General features: G+C 46.3%; 2 protein-coding genes across 2 annotated transcripts in view; one reads left to right on the top strand and one right to left on the bottom strand.

Moving 5' to 3' along the window:
• Positions 1 to 3,415: 3,415 nt before the first annotated feature.
• Positions 3,416 to 15,213, top strand: SYCE2 (synaptonemal complex central element protein 2). The gene is made up of 4 exons (XM_083185179.1): positions 3,416 to 3,528; positions 5,719 to 5,835; positions 11,429 to 11,639; positions 14,607 to 15,213. Exons 2-4 carry the CDS (start codon positions 5,729 to 5,731, stop codon positions 14,784 to 14,786), a joined length of 498 nt encoding a protein of 165 aa, XP_083041305.1. The 5' UTR covers positions 3,416 to 3,528; positions 5,719 to 5,728; the 3' UTR covers positions 14,787 to 15,213.
• The window catches only part of GCDH (glutaryl-CoA dehydrogenase), a 27,701-nt gene continuing 20,261 nt past the window's right edge, over positions 15,083 to 22,522 (bottom strand). The window contains exons 4-12 of the mRNA XM_083185178.1: positions 22,291 to 22,431; positions 22,085 to 22,147; positions 21,811 to 21,981; positions 20,555 to 20,684; positions 19,878 to 20,094; positions 17,605 to 17,708; positions 17,225 to 17,350; positions 16,611 to 16,771; positions 15,083 to 16,510 (exon numbers count right to left, since the gene is read on the bottom strand). Coding sequence (XP_083041304.1) covers positions 16,437 to 16,510; positions 16,611 to 16,771; positions 17,225 to 17,350; positions 17,605 to 17,708; positions 19,878 to 20,094; positions 20,555 to 20,684; positions 21,811 to 21,981; positions 22,085 to 22,147; positions 22,291 to 22,431 — 1,187 coding nt within the window. The 3' untranslated portion in view covers positions 15,083 to 16,436. The remainder of the gene's footprint in view (positions 16,511 to 16,610; positions 16,772 to 17,224; positions 17,351 to 17,604; positions 17,709 to 19,877; positions 20,095 to 20,554; positions 20,685 to 21,810; positions 21,982 to 22,084; positions 22,148 to 22,290; positions 22,432 to 22,522) is intronic.

The following is a 22,522-nucleotide window of genomic DNA, read 5'->3' as shown; positions in this document are numbered from 1 at the left end:
TTTGGAATGACTTTGTATGACAATGTGTCACTAAGTAGTCGGTTGGCCTCGGCTATGTATGCCTCCCGGTCTAAGGGAAAACTTCAATAAATCCCCACTAAGTAATATTTTAAATGGATGTATTTACATTGGGCAGTCTCCGTGAATGGAGAGCCGCATATAAGGAGTTACCAGCGTCAGCCAGGCCACCCCACTGACGAAGTCTTCTGACGAAGCGCGTAGGGGCGTGGCCTGACTGACGCAACTGTGTTCGGAGGAGAGGAGTGTGTCCCCCGGAGTTCTGTGCAGCGTGGTGTTCCCGTCCCTGCACACAGCCAGTGTGTAGCCGGCAACCGTGAGTGTACAGCAAGGGGTCGCACACCCGCCATTGTTTCCAGCTTGCCAGTGTGGATATATGTATTGCCAGGTGGTTAATTTAGCCCACCGCAGATGAATTATCTGGTAATTAAACACTTTTAAATATTTTATTTAAAATAAAACATCAAAGATACTGCACCATTGGGCGCCCTTTTCTTCTGTTGTTGTAGAGAAGTGTTGGTGATCTCCCCTTGGGAATTGGGAGCGAGGAAGAGGAGCGACGGTCCAGAATTTGAGGACACGTGCCTATAGACTGAGAACTGTGTTAAACAGCTCTGTTTGAGCAAAGGTGCCAGTGCACCTATTCCTGCTTTTTTCTGTGTGCAATATATATATATATATATATATATATATATATATATATATATAAAATACCCCCCTCCCTCCTATAATACCACATGAAAAGCCTTTGTTTGTTCCTCTGTACCTTACTCTGTAGGAGCCCTGACAGGCTCAGCGCTGCCTCTGATTAAAAACCCTCCCATGACGAGGCCGCCGCTGCTACTGCTATCATGGGCCTGAGAAGCATATGATGAGCTTCACCAAGCAGAGCTCAGTACAAGCCTCTCAGCCCAGTGGCATAACAATGCCACCGCAGCCCAAGCTGTGGTTTGGGAAAGTTAGTGCCTTGGAGTTGGAGTCTCTGCAGTTTCCATGCGGTCTTGAGTCTGCAGAAGATGGCTCTTTTAAAAAATGACCTTCATTGCGTTCGAGTAGACAGATGCTAGCAGGTGTGGATTATTAGATATACAGGTAATAGATTGACCCCAAAAGGTTGATGTGCAATAGGTCGAAAGGGTAAAATGTTGTCATGAAAAAGTCGACATGAGGGTATTAATTTTTTTCGGTGGCGATGTCGACAGCTGACGACATGGACACCCAATTAGTGTAATGCGTACACTTGCATGACTCTACATGTTACATAGCACGCTATAATATTAGGGGAGGGCAGGTGGCAGGCCGGGGGGGGGGGGGGGGCAGCTTGCAGGCCGGGGGTGGGCGGGGAGCTGGCTGGCCGGTGGTGGGCCCCCAGCCCCTCTGTCTATTCACCGCAGAGCAGTGTCGGGCAGAGAGGACTCACAACTGACCCCCTCAAAAGCGGGTCACTGGCAGGACAAGGGAGCTTCCCCCAAAAAATGGGACGCCCCGCGGAAATCAGGACATTTGGGAGGTATGCATGCCTTACAAACTTGGCTGCCCCCAGCCAGAAAATCAGCAGTTATTATATATAGATGTTAATAAATCAATAAATAAATGATTAGATCCCTTCTGGACAGAACAGGGGGCACACACTACATAATCAGCATCTGGCTCACACTGATTAGGCTTCATTTTGGGTTACAAATAAACTACAGCTCTCAAAAGACTAATACCCCCTGCAATAAGCCACCCAAACCACGCTCAGATATGTTAAAACCAACCCCATCACCTACGCTATCGCATACTTGCCTACTTTTAAAAACTAGTTTCAGGGAGATTATAATTGGTAGCATAATTTTGCACAGCGCCCCATTGAGGGGATGTGTCATGCTCCACCCAAAGGGCTTGTCTAGTTCCATATATGGAGAGATTGTGAAAAGAGATTGTGAACATGGCACCTAGAAGCGTGGGTGTGTGCTGCTACATCTGAGAGGAATCTTTTACAATAACTTATATACAAATGTAGGTGATCCCCAAAGCAGTTAGTAAGAGCTACTATACTTGGTAAAGTGCTGGGAAATGGTGCTGATGATTCAATGTAAATGTATCTGTATTCCTTTTTTCCTCAAAAATGTAACAGTGTAATGCGGGCTAGGTGACATGAGGGAGATTGCTAGACTAATGAGGGAGAGGGAGATTGTTGCTATTTCAGGGACTCTCCTGCAGAACGCAGGAGGGTAGGCGACTATGCGCTATTGCAAGGCCCAGTGGCATAACAATGTCACCGCAGCCCAAGCTGTGGTTTGGGGAAGTTAGCACCTTGGAGTTGGAGTCTCTGCAGTTTCCATTTGGTCTTCAGTCTGCAAAAGATGGCTCTCAAAAAATGACCGCCACTGCGTTCGAGTAGACAGATGCTAGCAGGTGTGGATTATTAGATATACAGGTAATAGATTGACCCCAAAAGGTTGATGTGCAATAGGTCGAAAGGGTAAAATGTTGGCATGAAAAAGTCGACATGAGGGTATTGTTTTCTGTGGCGATGTCGACAGCTGACGACATGGACACCCAATTAGGGTAACGCGTACACTTGCATGACTCGCCATGTTACATAGCACACTATAATATTCTCCCTTTATGCCAACAAGGAAAAAAAAAAAGAAAAACTCATGTTGAACTTGGCATTTGGTTACCTTTTTCAAAACGACCTATTGACCTTGTTGGACCTATTGCATGTCCACCTTTTGGTGTAGACCTATTTGTCTATTTAGACACTGTGGGGGTGATTTACTAAATTCTATTTCACATGGGATGTTGCTATGGGCAACCAATTAAATACTATTATCTTCTAGAAGGTGCTAAATAAGTAGATTCTGATTGGTTGCCCATAGCACTATCCCATGTGAATTAGATCTCCCATTTTAGTAAATTTCTTCCCATAGATATATCAATCAGAACCAGATACTAGCGTCTGTCGGGGATCACAGTGCATAAAGCGCTAACAAAAGTGCTGGAGCACTGGCGCACCTGTGAGCATTAAACCCCTGGCAACTAGGATGTAACCCCAGGTAACAAGCATAAAACCACTGGCAACAAGCAATAAAAAACCTAGCAACGAGTATGTAACCCCTGGCAACCAGTATGTAACCCATGGCAACGAGCAAAAAACTCCTGGAGGAGAACGAAATTTCTAACTAAGCAATGGGGGGGGGGCGTCAGAAACGCAAATGCTCAATCATCCTTTATTGACAGTCTATCGCAATAATACTCCCACAACGCCATAATAGTAAATGAGATTATAATTTCCCCTCTATTCTCATCTGCCCTCCACTCAGACGCGTCCGTCCCCCGCCCTGGCCACGCTCCCCATCCTCCCAGCCAATCCGCGTAGAGCATCTATTTACAACACCCGCCTCCCGGCTTCCCGCGTCTACGCTTGCTGCCGCTGCCGCTGCCTCTGAGGAAACAAAGCGGCCGTACCTCGCACCTCACGTCACGTCACGTGTGCCTCTTTACTCTGCCAGCAGCCAGCGAGTAAGCAATAGAGGCCCACTTGCTAGTTTACTGGTGTAACTTTGTATGTCTGAGGCGTATCTGTTCTATCTTGTACCTGTATTTATATATGCATAACTGCGTAGTGACTCCCAATGGGAAGCCATCTTCTCCCACAGCTGTAACTTGCTTGGATGGGGGGTGGGGGGTTATCGTGAGAGGCAGTAGGGATGGCCATGGTTAACAACCATTTAAAACACAGGACTGGATGGTGTAAAAAGAAAAACTAACCCATCCTTGCCTACCTGACCTGTCCATGAGAGACAAAATGCTCTGTTCCTGGACTTGTAATGGTAATGTATGGTTGCCAGCACCTGTGGCAAAACACCTTAATTATCAATTACATAGCACAGAACAGATGCTGGAAATAATACATTACCAGGGAAGCCCAGGAACAGAGCATATTCTGTACCTCATGGAGAGGGTCAGGCAGGCAAGTATGAACTAAACTATTCCTTTAAGCTTGACATCAATGGTGGGAAACCATCTGGTTCTCGTCCTTCGATGCCAAAACTATTCTACATCGGCCATAAACAATCAATGATTTAGAATCATCAATGGCCATTTCTTAGAGGCATAGACTGGACAGTGGGTGAAAGGGAGAGAGAGTGCCACTGTGAGAGGCAAAGGTTACCTGGTCTCTATATGAGGGAGTACAGGGAGTAAATTGGGCTGAAAGGGCTATTTCACACACTCCTGGCGGGCTGCGAAAACCTATACGGCCAGGAAGCCGTGCCGCACACAGCAGATTACAATGGTGGGGATGGCCACAATAGTGTCCATTAACAACTACTGTGCACGGCTTTTGGCCGTGCGGGAATTCGCCGCCCGGCAGGAGTCATAGCGTGTGAAATAGCCCAAAGGGTTCACTGGGATATGAATGGAAAGTGTAAGTGTGGGATACAGGCAGAAAAAAAAGACATGGGAGTTTATCACAAGAGCTGAGTGGAGACAGAGAGAGTGGGAGAGGTGCAGTGAGGGATAGAGAGGGAGAGATAATAGGAGATCAGAGAGAGAAAGAAGGTGAGCGCAGGGCCGGTTGCAAGGTTTCTAGACACCCTAGGCAAAGGTACACAATACCGCCCCTATATCTCCAAATACCCTCCACCCAGTCATTTGCATGCATACTTCTTTAAATATTAGTTTATTCAATTTTAGATTTATGAACAACATAAATATAAAAATAATAATAACATGAAGACTGTCTGCAGGACCACTGTGTAATACCAAGAGCATTTAATAGATCACCATACAATACGTAGAGCATTTAAGTGAACGCCAGAAACAATTAGAGCAATAATCTGTCCGTCATACAGCTTTCTATTAGGCTGGGCTGGTGCTCGAGTGTTCGGTGCCCCCCTACAAACTATAAATTTGTGCCTTACCCTACTTATCTATAAAGGAACTGTGTGTGCTGAAGGCACGTGCCGCAAAAAAGGGGTGTGGTATAATAGTGTGGAGATAGAGGAGAGCATGGAATGAGAGAGAGAAGACGGGGTGGAGAGTGCAGACAGACAGAGGAGCAGAGCGTGTAGAGATAGTAGGAGAGTGATGAGAGAGAGGAGAGTGGAGGGGGAGAGACGAGGATAGGAGAGGGTTGAGACGGCTATCACTGTGGTATCTCCTCCCACCAGCATTAAAGATAATCATGTGTTGCACCGAATCTCCCCCCTTCATAATTCAGGCGGTGTACCTAATAAGGAAGCGGGTCCCCCTGTCAATGGGTATGGCAGCAGCGGGTCTCCAGTGGTAGAGCTGGCAGCAGCGGGTCCCCGGAGGTAGAGCTGGTAGCAGCGGGTCCCTGGAGGCAAATCAGGCAGCAGCAGGTCCCCTTGAGCAGCCTGACCCACCATCAGCTCATTCTCGCTTTTGTTTTGTCGCGCGGGCAGTCACTAGATAGTGATGTTATGCCCCAGCTGCAGCATCAAGACTGAGAGGAAGAGGGCCTGGACCAGCTGTATAACATAGTGTTTAAAAAAAGAAGATAAATAAAACACACCCCCCCTAAATCCGCCACTGATGCTCTGTGTAACAAAGTTATATAAAAATACATCGAACGTTTTTGATAGAAGCATCCAGCCTGAGTCTCTGATTCGTGCTAGACATATGGACACTGATATCTGCACTCATATTCACACTAATTACACGTATTAAGTTCCGTCCTTGTCGCAGCTCTTCGGAGATGGCGGATGCTGAGGGGGACCACAGAGAGGTGCATGCGGAATTGGGAAACCCCAGTGAAGGCAAACTGGATCGTTCGGGCTCTTCGTCTACTCAGGCTTTCTCCCGGTGAGACTCCAGTCCAATGTGGAAGAAAACTGTCCATGAAACTTTTGTTGTTGTTGAGCTTAGAGACGTAAGGGTATAGTTTTTAATTCTTAAGGAGGTATCTAGTTAGCTGCAAGGCATTATCAGGAGTACATTTTACAGATTTTTTTGCGTATATTTATTCTTCGCTCCATAGGAGACACAAGGCTGATGCTGGGTAGTAGGGTTGAAGGTAGGATCTCGGTACCAAATGGGTTAAACCTTTTGCCTCTGGTCAGCCCAGGTTGCTCCTCCCCCTATGTCCCGCTTCCACCCTAGGCAGCCAGTTTCAATTTGATGCCGGCATGAGCCAGATGCACTTTTGATAATGAAGGCTTATTTACTTTTATGATTTCTTTTACCTTTTTACACTGCGTAGATAGCAAGGCGTCCTGGTGGACTTCTGTGCTGTTACTTCATCACCCGGTGGCAGCGGTGTGATTTTGGGCGGTCCCAGGGCAAAGGACCAGCAGCTGGACACCGGGGGTACAGGTAAGTGTTTTCTGTGAGTGAGACATGAGGTGTGCTTCCTCACATTAGAAGCTACAAATTATTTCCTCCACCCTCTCTCCCCCCTGCCTCAGATGCGGAGTGGCCATATCTTCATGTCCCTATTTGATCTTCAGCCGTACCTAAGGTTTGCTGTTCACAGTCAACATTTTCAATTGCGGACACTAACCTTTGGTATCTCCATTGCACCTCGTGTTTCCACAAAGGTCATGGAAGTGATGGCCGGCAGACTTCATCGCCAGGGTATCTGGATACTACCGTACCTGGACGAACTGCTGATCATGGCACAGTCAGCGGAAACACCTGACCAGGGTGGTGGAGTTGCTCCTGGCTCATGTTGGCTTATCAACTGGCCCAAGTCGTCAGCAGTTCCTACACAGACTATGCTGCACTTCTGGGCTTGCCTGGACTCTGTCCAACAGAGGCTTTTCCTTTCAGAAGAGAAGCACAAGACTCTCGAGTCCTGCTTCTGAGATCTCCTTTTGCACAGACGAGTGTCGGTGCATGCGTGCTTGAGGGTCCTTGGGTCGAGTAGGCTCACTTGGTCCCTCACCTGGTGGCTTCTGGATCAGAAACTGCAGGTGGGGTGCCCTTTCTGGATTCCAGAATGGGTTCTCCTCACAATGGACGCCAGCTTGAGAGGGTGGAGTGCGGTCACGTGTCAACAGACGTTTCAGGGACATTAGATACCAGAGGAGAGCCGCTTATCCATCAAACTGTTGGAGTTGAGGGTGGTCTTCAGGGCTCTTTGTCTGGTGGGACCATTACTTTGGGGGCACTCAGTACAGGGACAGTCTGGGAACTCCACGACTGTTGCCTACTTAAATCATCAGCGCTGCACTTGCAGTTGATCAGCAATGGTGGAGACCAACTGCATTTTCTGATGGGCAGAGAAGAACATTCTGGCCTTATCAGCCATCTTCATACCAGGAGTCCAAAATTGGGAGGCCTGAGTTTCCAGAACCTTCAGGCCAGCTAATGGTCACTTCATCCGAAAGTGTTCCAGATGCTGGTTCAGAACTGGGACATGCCGAAGGTGGACTTGATGGCACCTTGCATCAATTACAAGGCTCCCTTGTACGGTTCTCGGACCAGGGATCGGGAGCCTGCATGGTGGTCCCATAGCCATTTTAGCCTAATGTATGCGTTACCTCCAATCTCCTTGCTCTTGAGGGTCATTTGCAAGTTGAAGGTGGAAAGGGGAGGGGACACTCATCTTGGTAGCTTCGAATTGTCAGGTATACTGACCTCTTGGGCCTCTCTGTCCAACCTCCAACACGACTCCCTCTACGTCCGTACCTGCTCAGTCAAGGCCTGGGTTTGCACCCAGATCTTCAGTGTCTGGCTTTGACAGGATGGCTTTTGAGACCTCCCTGTTGATAGCCAGGGGATTTTCCTCCAGAGTTGTCCGTACCATGCTCAGTGCCCATAAGCCGTCTACGGCTGGGACATACTATAGGATTTGGAGTGCGTATTATGCCTGGTGTTCCTCTAGGGGTCTTAACCCGACGACATTCCACCTTTATGGGTATTGTCATTTCTGTAGAAAGGCTTGGAGGTGTTCTTCACATCCAACCGCCTTTTGTATCCCTTTTGTATCCCTGGTGGCTCTGTGGGATCTTTCCTTGGTTCTTGTCCTTGTCGTTCCATCCTTTCAGGGCTTTGGGTCTCCTTCACCAGAGGCTTCTCTGGATGTGGTCCGGGCCCTCTGCTTATATGTGCGGCATACGAGGGCAGTCTGTGAGTCGGATGCCTCTTTGTTCTCTATGGTTTCCACAAGCAGGGTTGGCCTGCAACTAAGCAGACTATTGCTTGCTGGCTTCGCTCTGTCATTCAGCAGGCTTATATGGACTTGTCTCTCCCAGTTCCAGCTGGGGTGAGGGCTCATTCCACTCAGTCTGTAGGTGCCTCGTGGGCTATTCGGGGTGGTGCTACAGCAAAACAGATTTGCAGATTGGCGTCTTGGTTGTCTTGCAGATTGGCGTCTTGCCCCCTAAAGAGTTTTTACCCATTCAATACTTTTGCATCAGAAGATTCTGCACCCCCCCCCCCCCCCTTAGGGTGCTGCTTTAGGATGTCCCAATGTCAGTTCTGTGTCTCCTATGGAGCAAAGAATAAAAGGAGATTTATGTTCTCACCTGTTGAATCTCTTTCTTTGATATCCATAGGAGACACAGGGATCCATGGACCTGCTTAGATTAACTGTTTTCTAAGTTTAATGATTCACTGTCCCTCTGTTGTGTGGACATGTGTTTGTGTCTCTTTCCCTGGTTGGACTGGACTGCTGTGTGTTACCTCTTCTTTCTCCTGCCTTGGCCTTGCTAATGCCCCTTTCAGACCGCACTTTTAAAACGGTAAATTGCCGTTTTTTTACCGTTTTAAAACGGTAATGTGTGCGGTCTGAAAGGTCCAGTCCCACTTAACCGGTTAGAAAATGCCGTTTTTTCTAACCGGTTAAAATGCAGGGTCCTACCCGTTTCTGAACCGGTATTTTAGCGCAAAAATCGGCTCAGAAACGGTATTTAGGACCCAGCCAATGAGCTGGGTCCTAAATTCAGCACAGTGAATACTTAATGAGCGCTCATTAAGTATTCACAGCACTGGAGCCCCCCCCGCGCGTGTCGACACCCCCCGCGCGCGTGTCGACGCCCCCCCCGCGTGTTGACCCCCCCCGCGCGTGTCGGCGCCCCCCCCCCCCCCCCGTGTCGACTTACCCCGTGCCGGTATCTCCGTTGTGGTTCCCGGCACTGCAGCTCAGTATGCTCGGAAAGCACTTATGAAAAAAGTGTCTTTCAGAAAATGGCTGCCCCCCATACGGAAGACAGTTTTTTTAAACAGGGTTTCCTATGGGGCAGCCATTTTCTGGAAGACACTTTTTTCATAAGTGCTTTCCGAGCATACTGAGCTGCAGTCCACAACGGAGGTACCGGCACGGGGTAAGTCGACACGGGGGGGGGGGGGGGGCGCCGACACGCGGGGTGGGGGGGGGGCGTCGACACGCGCGGGAGGCGTCGACATGCGCGGGGGGCGTCGACATGCTCTCGGTCGACACGCGAGGGGGGGGGGGGAGCTGCACGGAGGGGAGGGCTGAAGGCTGCACTGGCTTTGACCCTGTATTTGGAAAGTTTCCAAAAACGGGTCTGCCAGTGTAAAAAAATCGGCACTTAAACGGTAATATACCGTTTAAGTGCTGCGGTGTGAAAGGGGTTTTATCTGGCAGACCCGTTTTTGGAAACGTTTCCAAATACAGGGTCAAAGCCAGTTATGCGGTCTGAAAGCAGCATAACTGGCTGCCTAAGGTGAAAGAGGGGCATAGGGGGAGGAGGGGCCTGGGCTGCCCGGAGGCAAAAGTTTAAACTGTTTGGTGCCAGGTTCTTTCCTCCAACCCTACTACCCAGCGTCAGCCCTGTGTCTCCTATGGATCGAGAAGAAAAAGTCTCCTTTTGGTTTCTACTTTATCTCGCTCCGTAGATAAATAGACCCTATATTCTCTCAATGCTCCGAGTGCGTAGGATCACTGGAATATTAAAGGAATATTACCATCCAGGATTGCATTAAGCCTTTACAAGTGATAAGTACCGGCTAATCAGCTCCCAACTGTAATTTCTATAACATGTACCATGGCAGTTAGGAGCTGATTGGCTGTTACTTTATCACTCTCCACTTTATCACTTGTTAAGGCTAATACATTTGGACCTGAGGGGTGAATTTATGAAGCTTGGAGAAGTGTTATCTATCCCCATAAAGAACGTTATGAGCAAGGTGATAATGGTTCAGCCAATCAGCTACAATATGTAAATTGACAGGTAAGAGCTGATTGGCTGAACCATTATCACCTTGCTCATAACGCTCTTTATGGGGATAGATAACACTTCTCCAAGCTTCATAAATTCACCCCTCAGTCCTATACAAACAAGTAATTTTGACCCATTTAACTAGTTGATACTCGCTTACTTGTTCAGCGCTGATTATCTGCTTCAATTAAGCCGGGATCTATAAATTGAGGAATACCATCAGTTATATTTATGTTGGGGAGGTGACAGCCTCATTGATCGAATTAGGTAGTCACTGGGTAGTACAAGAGCACCACCTAGTGACCATTTTGATCCATTCACACCAGTCCCTGCTTCAGTATTACTATTTGTTTTTTACTTGTAAGTTGACACAAAGGTGTGTAGTGCGGTAGTATCCAACCCAGTGTTCTGCTGCACCGAGACAGCAATGCTTAGTACAGTTCGAAGACAAGGTGAAAAGATGGACTGGGAAACTATAAAAAGTCTATAAAATGGAAATAAAACTATTTGCTTGAATTAAACCTTAAAGAACAAATATAATATTACAACCTAAATATATGTAAATATTGATCACTGGCGTGTGACGTGCAATGTAACCACATTTGAAATGATCAGTGATATTGACACCGCTTCCAGGGCTGGGTCATAGGGTCGACAGCACAGAGGTGGACGTGCCCCCCTGACCTTCTTTCATGTGTCGACCTAAGGCCTGTTGACCTTCAGTTGGTCAACCCAATGACCCATACCCCCCTGTGCATTTGGAGCCTTGGCTGAGCATAGGACAGGCCACTTTCTGGTTCTTGGTACAACATTGATCAACATTTGCCTCGATCGTTTGTGCGCTCTCTCTGATTCTGGCTGAGCATTCGACGGGCCACTTTCTTTCAATGTTTTTGTATCAAAGACGCTGCTGGAATTTTTGAACACAACCACCTGTTTTGGGACATCACCCAAGTTTTTTATTTAATCCAAGAGAATGAGAGGTAAAAGGATTTTTACTCTTCCATTAAATCCTTTTTCTTTGAAGCTAGGAAATATTATGCACCAACTCTCTACACTTTACCTGCTCATTTCTGCAGTCTGCTTACAAAAATATCCTGCCCAAAAACTCCTAGATGAACCTGTACGTCAAGGTTCCTGTGCAACCTGTGGATTTACAGATATGGATGTGATAATAGTATATATATATATTTGTCACCAAGCAATATGTGAAAAATAAACAATCTGCTAAATTGCATACAGTAGATCAGATTTTTCCATTTTTCTTGCAGCCCACCAAGCCCCTCCTTGTCTATCTCTGCATCGGAGGCAGCGGCCACCAGCAGCAATGCCGACGGGAAATCTTCCAACTATTTTGCTGCGGTAGAAGCCAGCGTGGAGGGTCTACAGAGCAATGCACAAGGCCTGATTGATAAAATCAATGAGAGGCGCAGCGAAGATCAAGTAATCATGAAATCATTTAATACTAATCTCACTACGAAGGTAACATATTATTAGCGGTCACTGTATAACTTTGTGTATGGCCTCTCTGTACAAACACACAATGGTGTACATTTTCAGCACACTGCCACCCCAGGCATCGTCTAGTTGGCCTTGTGTGAATATTAAGTGTGTTGTTTTCAGTTTGATTCATTCATCAGCCTCGTATTGCAGCACGACTGGCCCAAAACCTATCGCTGTTCCTGATAATTATCTGATTTGCATTAAGTTGTTCCCTGGCAAGTCAATATAATTGGTCAGAAAATGACCACTGTCATCTGCGTGTTCATTCTTCTTCCCGTTTCATGAATAAGTCCCACGAGCGGCACAAAATCGCAGCCAAATAGCACATTTATCTGCGTCTTGTCGGCTTAACGCCTGTAATTCCTGTAAACCGGTCCAGGTGCTGCATTATACCCCTTTCACACCAGCCTAAATTCCCGGGTTGGGTCCGGGAACAACCCGGGACTAACGCTGGTGTGAAAGGTTCCAGGGACAAATTCCCGGGTTAATTTGCCGGCAATTCAACCCTGCTAGGTAGCAGGGTTGCTCCCGGGTCCTTCCAGGGTTACTGGCTGGTGTGAAAGGTGCAGGGACATGTCCCTGCTTCCCGTGTTGCCTCTGCTATTGCTGATTTGCTAGCAGGGCAACTTCCTGTTGTGGTGACGCTCACAGACATGCCCAGAGACAGCATACAGCGGGCAGGGAGACAGTGTGCATGTTCTGTGGCACCACAGACCCCAGAAGTTCATTGTGAAAGGTGCCAACCCGGGTTGTCCCTGCTTCAAAAGCATGTGTGAATGGGTTCCAACCCGGGAATGTCCCTGCTTGTCCCTGGAATTTAATTCCCGGGTTTGTCTCTGCATTTCTGGTGTGAAAGGGGTATTAGACACAAGTCAATTCTATATTTTTGCCAGGTGTGTGAAGGTTTCTGGATGCAGCAGCACTAGCTATGTATTTGTTTCAAAATGAAATTTTGCCTACAGCCATACATTTAGAGATTTAAGGTGAATAAACATTTGCCGTTTATCGTTAATGATATGCAGCATGATAGCAATAACTATATTTTCGTTATAGTTATTGACCCCTTCTGTCATTTGTACTTGCAGTAAAATCCTGACTATCTTGTCAATGACAGCATGCTTATGGATGTGGCCACATTGATATCGGGGGTTATTCTGTCCCGATTGCACGGCTGTGAATTTGCAGGCTGGACAATAATCGAATGCCTAAGCATGTGTATGGATTGTAGTATGCATACACAAGGCCATCCTGCTGTAAAATCTTGCAACTTTTTTTTTTTTTTTTTACGCTGGTCGTACGCAAGTTGATTGACAGGAAGCCGGAGTTTGGGGGGTGGTACCGGCCGTTTTATGGGAGGGTCAGGTCAAATGCAGGCGTGGCTAGGTGTATTAGGGGAAGTCGTGTGACGTTAGTGCCGGCCTGATCAGCCTGTTTCTATCCGCTGAGTAAGTCCTGGGCTACGCACACACTGGCAAAATCATTTGATGGGAAGCGGCTTGCGCTTGGATTTGCTGCTAATCGACAATCTGCGTAAAGCCTTGCACAGGGCGAGATTTTGCTCTTGCTGAGCGGCCGATTATCTGATTGCAGAGCTCAGCAAATTAGCAGAGCAGCCATCAGGTCTGAATAACCCCCATCGTTTAATGTGTATGCACTATATCGTCTGTCAGGAAGTTCCAGGCAGTTCAAGGGAGATCATTAGCTATATTGTATCATTGGCACTGTTGTCTTATGTATACACCAGGGGTGGCCAAACCTGTCCTCAAGATCTACCAACAGTTCATGTGTGTCAGGCATCCTGTGGATCTATAGTAGGAATGAATGCAGCAGGTTTGAAAATGTGACTGTTAGTAATGACTACAGCTGTGCAGCAGCTAGGTGATCTGGAAAATGTGGACCGTTGGTAGATCTCGAGGACCGGTTCGGTCTTAAGTGTCCATTCAGGTCATATTAGGCCAGACATGACCCGCATCTCTGAGCACTTGAGACTAATCCGGACTGAGCAGAGGTTGGCTGCAATCTGCCAGGGTGTTCCCCTGTAGGTAGCACAAAGTAGTGTTAATGGAAACGTTATGTTTTCTAAATAAATAACTCCCATGATTTAATGTATTCTACCTTCTAAAGCGTAAGTGATATTGACAAAAAATAAAAAATTCCATCCCCCAGACCAGCATTGGAACTCTCCAAGTGCAGCATAATAATGAATCTTTGCTCCTCACAAGGGCCCCACAGACAGTACATGACACAACCATTATAGCTTCCACTCCGTGCAGATAGTAGACAGCTGCTCCCAGCAACGCTTTGTTGTCCTTTTGGAATTAAAGAATGCTAACATTAAAGCAATATTCATTTGTTTCCCCCATGCTGCATCCTGTGATAATTCAGCATAAAATTGTCTGTTCACGGGTCTAGGTGCTTTCTGGGCACATAAACGCGTAGAGAGATTAGGGGTTTTTTTTCCAACATGTTTATGTAATCAGCTTTGAGCACATTATTCTAACCGCGTTTAATCCTCCCGAGTGTGCGGGTACCTGGAGCAATTAGTTAGAAAGCTGTACAGAACATCCCCTGCCTTCAGTTGCAGCGTGTGGAAGAGAGAGAGGTTACTACCAGCTGTTACAGGGGAAAAAAACAAAAACAAAACAAAAACACTTTACAGTCCAACAACATGATTTGCATTTCAATGTTATATTTTCCTGGCGTTTACTCCTGCAACACGGCTGCATGTTAATGTTCTAATTTGGCAAAACCAGTAACGGGAAAAGCCACCTCTTGCCTCTGGCACCAAGTGACACTTGTTTTGTACGTAGATGTGATATCGGAGCGGCATTTTGTTTATTATTAATATACTTTTGAAAACGTTCTTCGTCTAGGACAGAAAATGGTATTTGACGGCTGTTGCGAGGGTTCTGTATAACCTATGAGCCATCTCCTTTTCTGTGCCAGGTGGCGGAGGTGACGCAGTGTCTTGAAGACAGAATGTACCAGCTGTACGAGCAGAACAACACAGTGCTGCAGGTCAGGCTGCAAGAGCTTACCGAGCTCATAGAAAGGATTGGGCAGCTGCAGGCTGAACTCAAGAAAGTCTGCCAGACCGTAGTCACCATCTACAAAGACATGTGTTGACAACCCGAAATCTGAAAAGCGGGGTCAGTAGGGACCTCGTTCTCTGCAGGCTTTCCAGAAGGCATATTATCCTCATCAGGAGCATCCGATAGCAGAATTTAGCCCTTTGTTCACGGGAGAAAGGTTTCAAACAGAAGATCCAAGTTTTTTGTTAAAAAAAGTTCTAAAATGGTTTGAGTTGTCAGTGACCTTAAATACAAAGACAGCATTTGATTTCTTCAGTGTTAACTTGTTAGATAGAGATATATATTGTTGTGTAGTAATTAGAACTGAATTAATGATACAGAAACAAATCATTATTTTATTCATAAACTTTTATTTGAAAGATCACACATGTACATCATTTAGATGCTTTATCTTTTCTTAGGTGTTTTGCCCAATTTACACTCCTGTATTGGTGCTTAATAAACTCAGAAGTTGTTGCTTGTGGATGGAAGAGATTATTAAAATATGCAAATGCATACAAAAATAGCAGTGCGATTTACAGACACCTGTGCCAAAGCACAGAGCAAATGTATCTTTTTGGTGACAGGATCAACTTGATTTTTGAAGAAGTGTCTCAATTCCCCAGATCAAGATGGCAGTGTTTTGCTTTGGCCGAGGTGAGGAGTTGGGCAGAGTAAGGACATTCTTTGATAAATATGGAATAAGCACAATAATCTGCCTGGGGATGTACACTGTGGGCCTGTTCAGATTGTTATGCCTCTCTATTCTAGCCTAGGAGACTCCGGAGAGCAGTGACTGAGCATGGGGCGGACCGTATAAGGGAGAGCGGGACGAAACCAAGACTTTTTACTCATAAAGGAAGACCATAGGTTCAGGTGTGTCAACTGTTGATTTAAACAATGATGTTTGAGGGTACAATAGTAAGATGCATATATTCCAGCAGATGTTACATGAATAAGGGGCAGATTTATTAAGCTCGGTGAAGTGATAAAGTATCTGGTTTTTATCACCGGCCAATCAGTTCCTACCTGTCATTTTTCAAACCAAGCCTGTAACTTCACAGGTAGGAGCTGATTGGCCGGTGATAAAAACCAGACACTTTATCACTTCACCGAGCTTAATAAAACTGCCCCTGAGTCACTGTTATCTATGTTACACACTTAGAATGCAGTCACACATTACAATGGGGTTTAAAGTAACGGTTTATCGTTCATTCAATTATAAACAAAAAAAAACAGACAGATTTGTAACCAGCAAAAGGCAATGTCCGGCATTTGTAGAGACATTAGTTGCACAGACTGTCGTACAGTCATCTCTATTATACAGCGTGAGATATATTATTACATGAAACATTATCTGACACTGAAGTCAGTTTTATCTAGAAAGTAGAAAAATTACAGAGTGACTGCAGGGATCAAACAGGAATAATATATATATTTTTTAAAAAGAACCGTTTTTAAGAAATTACCAAGTGACAGTTGGGAACATCAGAACTGAAGCTGCTGGTTCTAAAGGTTTCTTGTGCAATGTGGTGAAAAAAAAAAAAGTTAATGTATTCAATGAAGAGCATTCTTTATCCCCAGCAGCGACGCCCAGTCTACAGCACTACCGTAGAATCTCGGAGCTTTGTCTGGAGGGTCATCAGTACATTCAGTAAGCACTGCAGCATCACATTGTATGTATACTAGGTCCGGAGCGGAACATTTATTTGCCCACAGTGAAAGCCTGCAGTCCTGTAATTGCCCGTCCAAGGATTAATGCGTGCACATCATGGGTACCTGCATGGAAAGAGACCATGTATATACATCCATGAGACTTTCATACAGTCCTTTCCTTATCCACAGCAACAACTAAACCTTGTTAAATGGTTGTACCTACCTTCATATGTGTTTACAGCTTCCAGGTTCATGACATGTCTTATGATATGGTATTCGTCAGAGATTCCATTACCTCCCAGCATATCCCGGGCCTGGCGGGCAATGTCCAATGCTTTTCCACATGAATTCCTCTTCAGCAGGGAGATCATTTCCGGAGTAGCTCTGCAAAATACAATGTTGGGTGAAAATGAAGTAGTCCCCAATACACAATGCTAATCAAACCATCACTTGTACACAGCACAGCATAACCTGGATTTGCAGGACATCTGTGTTGTTCTGCTCCCTAGTGGATAACGACACAAACGTATTTGTGGTCTGGTGCCCTGACTGAGCAGTCGGAAGACTACTTGTATGTTCACATTTCCACAGCCCCGAAGCTTCTGTTAAGCAGCTTCAGTTCTATAGATACTAAACTTGGTGGCTCCTTCTAGACTGCAATAAAGGTGGTATGGACAAGACTGCAGCAACAACACCTGGCCTTAGGACACGTCAACATTTCAGACCGTCCTCCTGCCATGTTTGTCTGATGTGTGACGTGAAAGTGTACATTTATTCAGAACGTAAAGTGGGTCTTATACTACTGGCTGGTGTGTGTTGCGGTGTACTGGGACTTACTTGTCCTCGTCTTTCAGACGTCCGAGTTGCAGGCATGCTTGCAGACCGATGGTAATCTCTGTCAGCATGTCTGCCATCTTCTTCTGTATGAGCTGGTTCCTGGCAAGCGGCACTCCAAACTGAATCCTGTAAGAGCAGAACAAAGGGTATCACAAGGAAACAAATAGACTGATATCTCTAAAAACACCCACCCATCTACACCTGTCCAGGTCTGTGCCAGCTTGTGCCCACCATGGACGCCCTCTAGCTTATAGTTAATGCTGGATTCCTATGTTTGGGAGAGAGCTACTCGCTGTGCCATCCTACCCCTAGTATGATGCCTGTGCTAAGCTATGAAGAAGAGACTGTCACGTCAGTGCCCTGTCCGGCTAAGTACATACCTATCTAATGTATATTGTCGTGCTGCATGGAAGCAGAACTCTGCAGCGCCCAAAGCACCCCATGAAATTCCATAGCGAGCATTATTCAGACAGCCAAAGGGTCCCTGGAAAACAAATATAACAACAGTGAGATTTAATGGTGTGCGATATTGTGACTTTTGCGATAATATCACCAAAAAAAAAAAGTCAGAAATCACAATTTTTCCAAAAATTGCAAATTTTATAGGATGCGAATTGCAAGGGAAAAAATAAAACGCACTTTTTGCTGCGAATTTGCATATTTTGACCTGGTGATTTTCAGTCACACATCAATTTGCATCCAGATGTTTTCCCATTATCAAGTATACAACTGGCAAATTTAAATGGATGCAATTTTTGGTAAACTAAAATATGCCAAACAAATAGACCAGGTTCTGACTGGCGAATTTGACAGAACCATGCACAGATCATTGAGATCTGTGCATGGCTTGGTGTTAAAATATTAAAAAAATAAAATAAAATGGCGTGTCCCCCTTCCTGAGCATAACCAGCCACGGGCTCATTGAGCCGGACCTGGTTCCAAAAATACGTGGGGTCCCCCGTAATTTGGAACCAGCACTGGGTTCCAACAGCCCATGCTGTCATGCCACAGCCGGGGGACAATTTTTACATATGGTCCCCCAGCCGTATCATGCTCACCACGGCTGGAAAGCCCTGGATGGGGTACCTGGGGGAGTGGGGACCCCCCCAATAAAGGGGTCCCCCCAGGCTTCAGCCATCCAGGGCTGAAGCCCTGGGCTGTGGATGCCAGGCTGATACGTGTAAAAAAAATAAAATTGCTTTTTACAGGTGAGCAACAAGTCCCAGCATGCGGGGCATTAATGGAGCCCCTTGGACTTGTATTCCCCCTTGAAAAATTAACTTATGCTCACAAATCCATTCTTATTACAGGTGGACTACAAGTCATTAAATATGCGAATTCAGGCAAAAAAAAATAATTTGATTTTAAAAAGTACGATATGGTGCGATTTTGGAAAATGCGATAAAATCGCATCCTATTAAATGTCACCTTATATATTAGTATATGGCGAGAGGTAGCATGAAATTGAAGAGTTAAAGAAGCAACATCAAATAATAGGAGGAAATATAGGGAGAGGGAATATGGGGTAAAAGGAGGAGATATAGCACAGTGAGGTCTGTATATCAGCACTGATATGCAAACCAGACCTGTGCTAGAAACACCACAGCAGACATCGACACCCCAGGCAGGGAAGTTGGCGGGTGCTAGAATGAACACTATATAGGGAGAGGGTGTATGGGGCGATAGGAGGAGCTACAGGGAGAGGGTATACGGGGCGATAGGAGGAGCTACAGGGAGAGGGTATACGGGGCGATAGGAGGAGATACAGGGAGAGGTTATGCGGGGCAATAGAAGAAGATACAGGGAGAGGTTATGCGGGGTAATAGGAGGAGATATAGGGAGAGGGTATATGGGGTAATAGGAGGAGATATAGGGAGAGGGTATATGGGGTAATAGGAGGAGATATAGCGAGAGGGTATACAGCAGGCATGTCCAAACTATGGCCCTCCAGATGTTGTGAAACTACAAGTCCCATCATGCCTTGCTGTAGTTTTGCTATTAGGGAATGCTAAAACTAAGGCAAGGCATGCTGGGATGTGTAGTTTCACAACAGCTGGAGGGCCACAGTTTGGACATGCCTGGTATACAGGGTAATAGGAGGAGATACAGGGAGAGGATATATGGGGTAATAGGAGGAGATACAGGGAGAGGATATATGGGGTAATAGGAGGAGATACAGGGAGAGGGTATATGGGGTAATAGGAGGAGATACAGGGAGAGGGTATATGGGGTAATAGGAGGAGATACAGGGAGAGGGTATATGGGGTAATAGGAGGAGATACAGGGAGAGGGTATATGGGGTAATAGGAGGAGATACAGGGAGAGGGTATATGGGGTAATAGGAGGAGATACAGGGAGAGGGTATATGGGGTAATAGGAGGAGATATAGGGAGAGGATATATGGGGTAATAGGAGGAGATACAGGGAGAGGGTATATGGGGTAATAGGAGGAGATATAGGAAGAGGATATATGGGGTAATAGGAGGAGATATAGGGAGAGGATATATGGGGTAATAGGAGGAGATATAGGGAGAGGATATATGGGGTAATAGGAGGAGATATAGGAAGATGGTATACGGGGTAATATATGGAGATATAGGTTTTGTGACATAAAAGGAGATATTTTTCGATTATTATATAGAGTGCATCTCACCCCCATTCCTGACACATGGGGAAGCAGGTTTTCCTCTGGGATTTCCACATCTTCCATCAGGATCATTCCAGTGGCAGAAGCCCGTAGAGAGAATTTCCCCTCTATTTTTGGGGTAGACAGACCCTTGGTTCCTCTCTCAATCAAAAAGCCCCGTACTCTGCCATCTTCACAGACCGCCCAAACTACACAGAGGTCGGCGATGGGCGAGTTAGTTATCCTATAAGAGAGTGGAACAATGTACAACAATGATGCCACATACTGTTATGAAGACTTCAGAGCTATTACACGGTCTACACATCCCAGCATGCTCTGCATCAAATTTAGCATGGCCAAATAGCAAAACTGAAGCAGAGCATGCTGGGATGTGTATTTTAACAACAGCTGGAGTGTCAAGGTTAGCCATCAAGGAACTATACAGTATTATACCTAGAGATGTGCAAAATATCTGCTAAAAATGCCAACGTAGCTCACATTTGTTATATAAATTAAATACAAATTGTGTAAAACAAAGATTCTAATTCCTATATAAGGTAACATTACAGGTCATTATAATGAATAAAAATGTTTGATTGGCAATTTTCACAAATTCAGTTGGCACTCAAAGGGATAATACTGACCATAGGGCAGTTGCATAGTGTAAATATATTGTCTTGCCGATCCTGCAAGGAAGTACGTACCAAGTTTTGGCTCCATTAATTGTATAGGTTTTGCTGGTTGGGTTATGCCGAGCTCTGGTTTCCATTCCAGCAGGGTCACTGCCGTGATTTGGTTCTGTGAGACCGAAACACCCCAGCAGCTCTCCTCTTGCTGCAGACAAAAGACCACTTGTTAGTATAGTAATACATGCTCACATACATTACTATAGAGGAAACGGTATCAAGCCAAAGGGGTCGATCCTATGAACCCCGAAGGGTGCAGATGATTCGCCGAGTGCGAATCACCACGACACCTGGCACACTTTACGGCTGACCAAATTCGCTGAAAAGTGCTCACGCCTCCATAGGGGTGCGAGCAAATTTCAGTGATTTCGGCCCTGCGAAGGGTGAGAGTTAGGGTTAATTCGGGTGCCGTTTTCAGCGTGAAAATGGCACCCATACGGCGACTTGCACCCATCGGGGTAAATAAGATTGATCCTTTAGAGAGAGGTTTGACACATCTGCCCCTATATTACGAACATATACTACACAGACCATGAGAAGTACAGACAGGTGATAGGTATACACACTCCAGCCACAACTACACCTATGAGAGGTAAACACTGTACATACACAGTACAGACTAACTACACTGATATAAGTAGCACTGACAGGCGGTACCATTGCTGCTACACCGTGACACGTAGGCGCGGTACAGACACCGCTACACCGTGACACGTAGGCGCGGTACAGACACCGCTACACCGTGACACGTAGGCGCGGTACAGACACCGCTACACCGTGACACGTAGGCGCGGTACAGACACCGCTACACGTAGGCGCGGTACAGACACCGCTACACCGTGACACGTAGGCGCGGTACAGACACCGCTACACCGTGACATGTAGGCGCGGTACAGACACCGCTACACCGTGACATGTAGGCGCGGTACAGACAGCGCTACACCGTGACATGTAGGCGCGGTACAGACACCGCTACACCGTGACATGTAGGCGCGGTACAGACAGCGCTACACTGTGACATGTAGGCGCGGTACAGACAGCGCTACACTGTGACATGTAGGAGCGGTACAGACACCGCTACACCGTGACATGTAGGCGCGGTACAGACACCGCTACACCGTGACAGTTAGGCGCGGTACAGACACCGCTACACCGTGACATGTAGGCGCGGTACAGACACCGCTACACCGTGACATGTAGGTGCGGGACAGACACCACAATATTGCATTTTCCATATTGGCACAACACTACAGGTGATTACAATGTGACCTTACCTAGTCTGGGCAGGTACTTCTGCTTTTGTTCCTCTGAGCCATAGGCGTATATTGGGTGCATTACCAGTGAGGACTGAACACTCATCACGGACCGATAGCTGCTGTCCACCCTCTCCACCTCTCTCGCTAGCAGCCCATACGCTACATAGGACGTCCCGGCACAGCCGTAACCTGGACGGGCAGCAGAGGGAAGGTTACAGAAAGTCTACCATGAGTCAACACCCAGATTTTTTTATTAAACATTACACAATCATTCACTGTAGTGTTGCCTTACCTTTAATTGTAGATCCCAAGACCCCAAGCTCTCCCATCTCCGATATAATCCCCCTGTCAAATACTAGAGAGAAAAAAAAATGACAGCAATGATGAAGGCAAAGGATTCAATCTGAGACTCATTAATAGGTGAAATAAAACGGGGGTCCTAGCATGAACCCCAGTACAAGGGTATCTGGAACATCTCTGGGACAGGACATATCTAACCTTCGTTCCGGTTAGCCATGGTAATCCGCGGCATCAGCCTTTCCTGGCAGTAGGATCGGAAGCTGTCTCGTATCATGACCTCGTCCTCCGTCAACTGGGCATCAAGACACAGAGCATCCCGCCAGTCGAACTGCACCCGGGCTGATGAAACAAAATCATGCTTACAGCAACACGTATGTAGGACTCTCGTATATTAAGACATGTTATGAGCCTGATTTTTATTACTAGCGAA

The sequence above is a fragment of the Crinia signifera genome, chromosome 4 (genome assembly GCF_055691185.1).
Source record: "Crinia signifera chromosome 4, ASM5569118v1, whole genome shotgun sequence".
In the NCBI taxonomy this organism is placed as follows: Eukaryota; Metazoa; Chordata; class Amphibia; order Anura; family Myobatrachidae; genus Crinia; species Crinia signifera.
The sequence above is the reverse complement of the archived record's forward strand: the minus strand, read 5'-3'. Positions and strand labels throughout refer to the sequence as shown.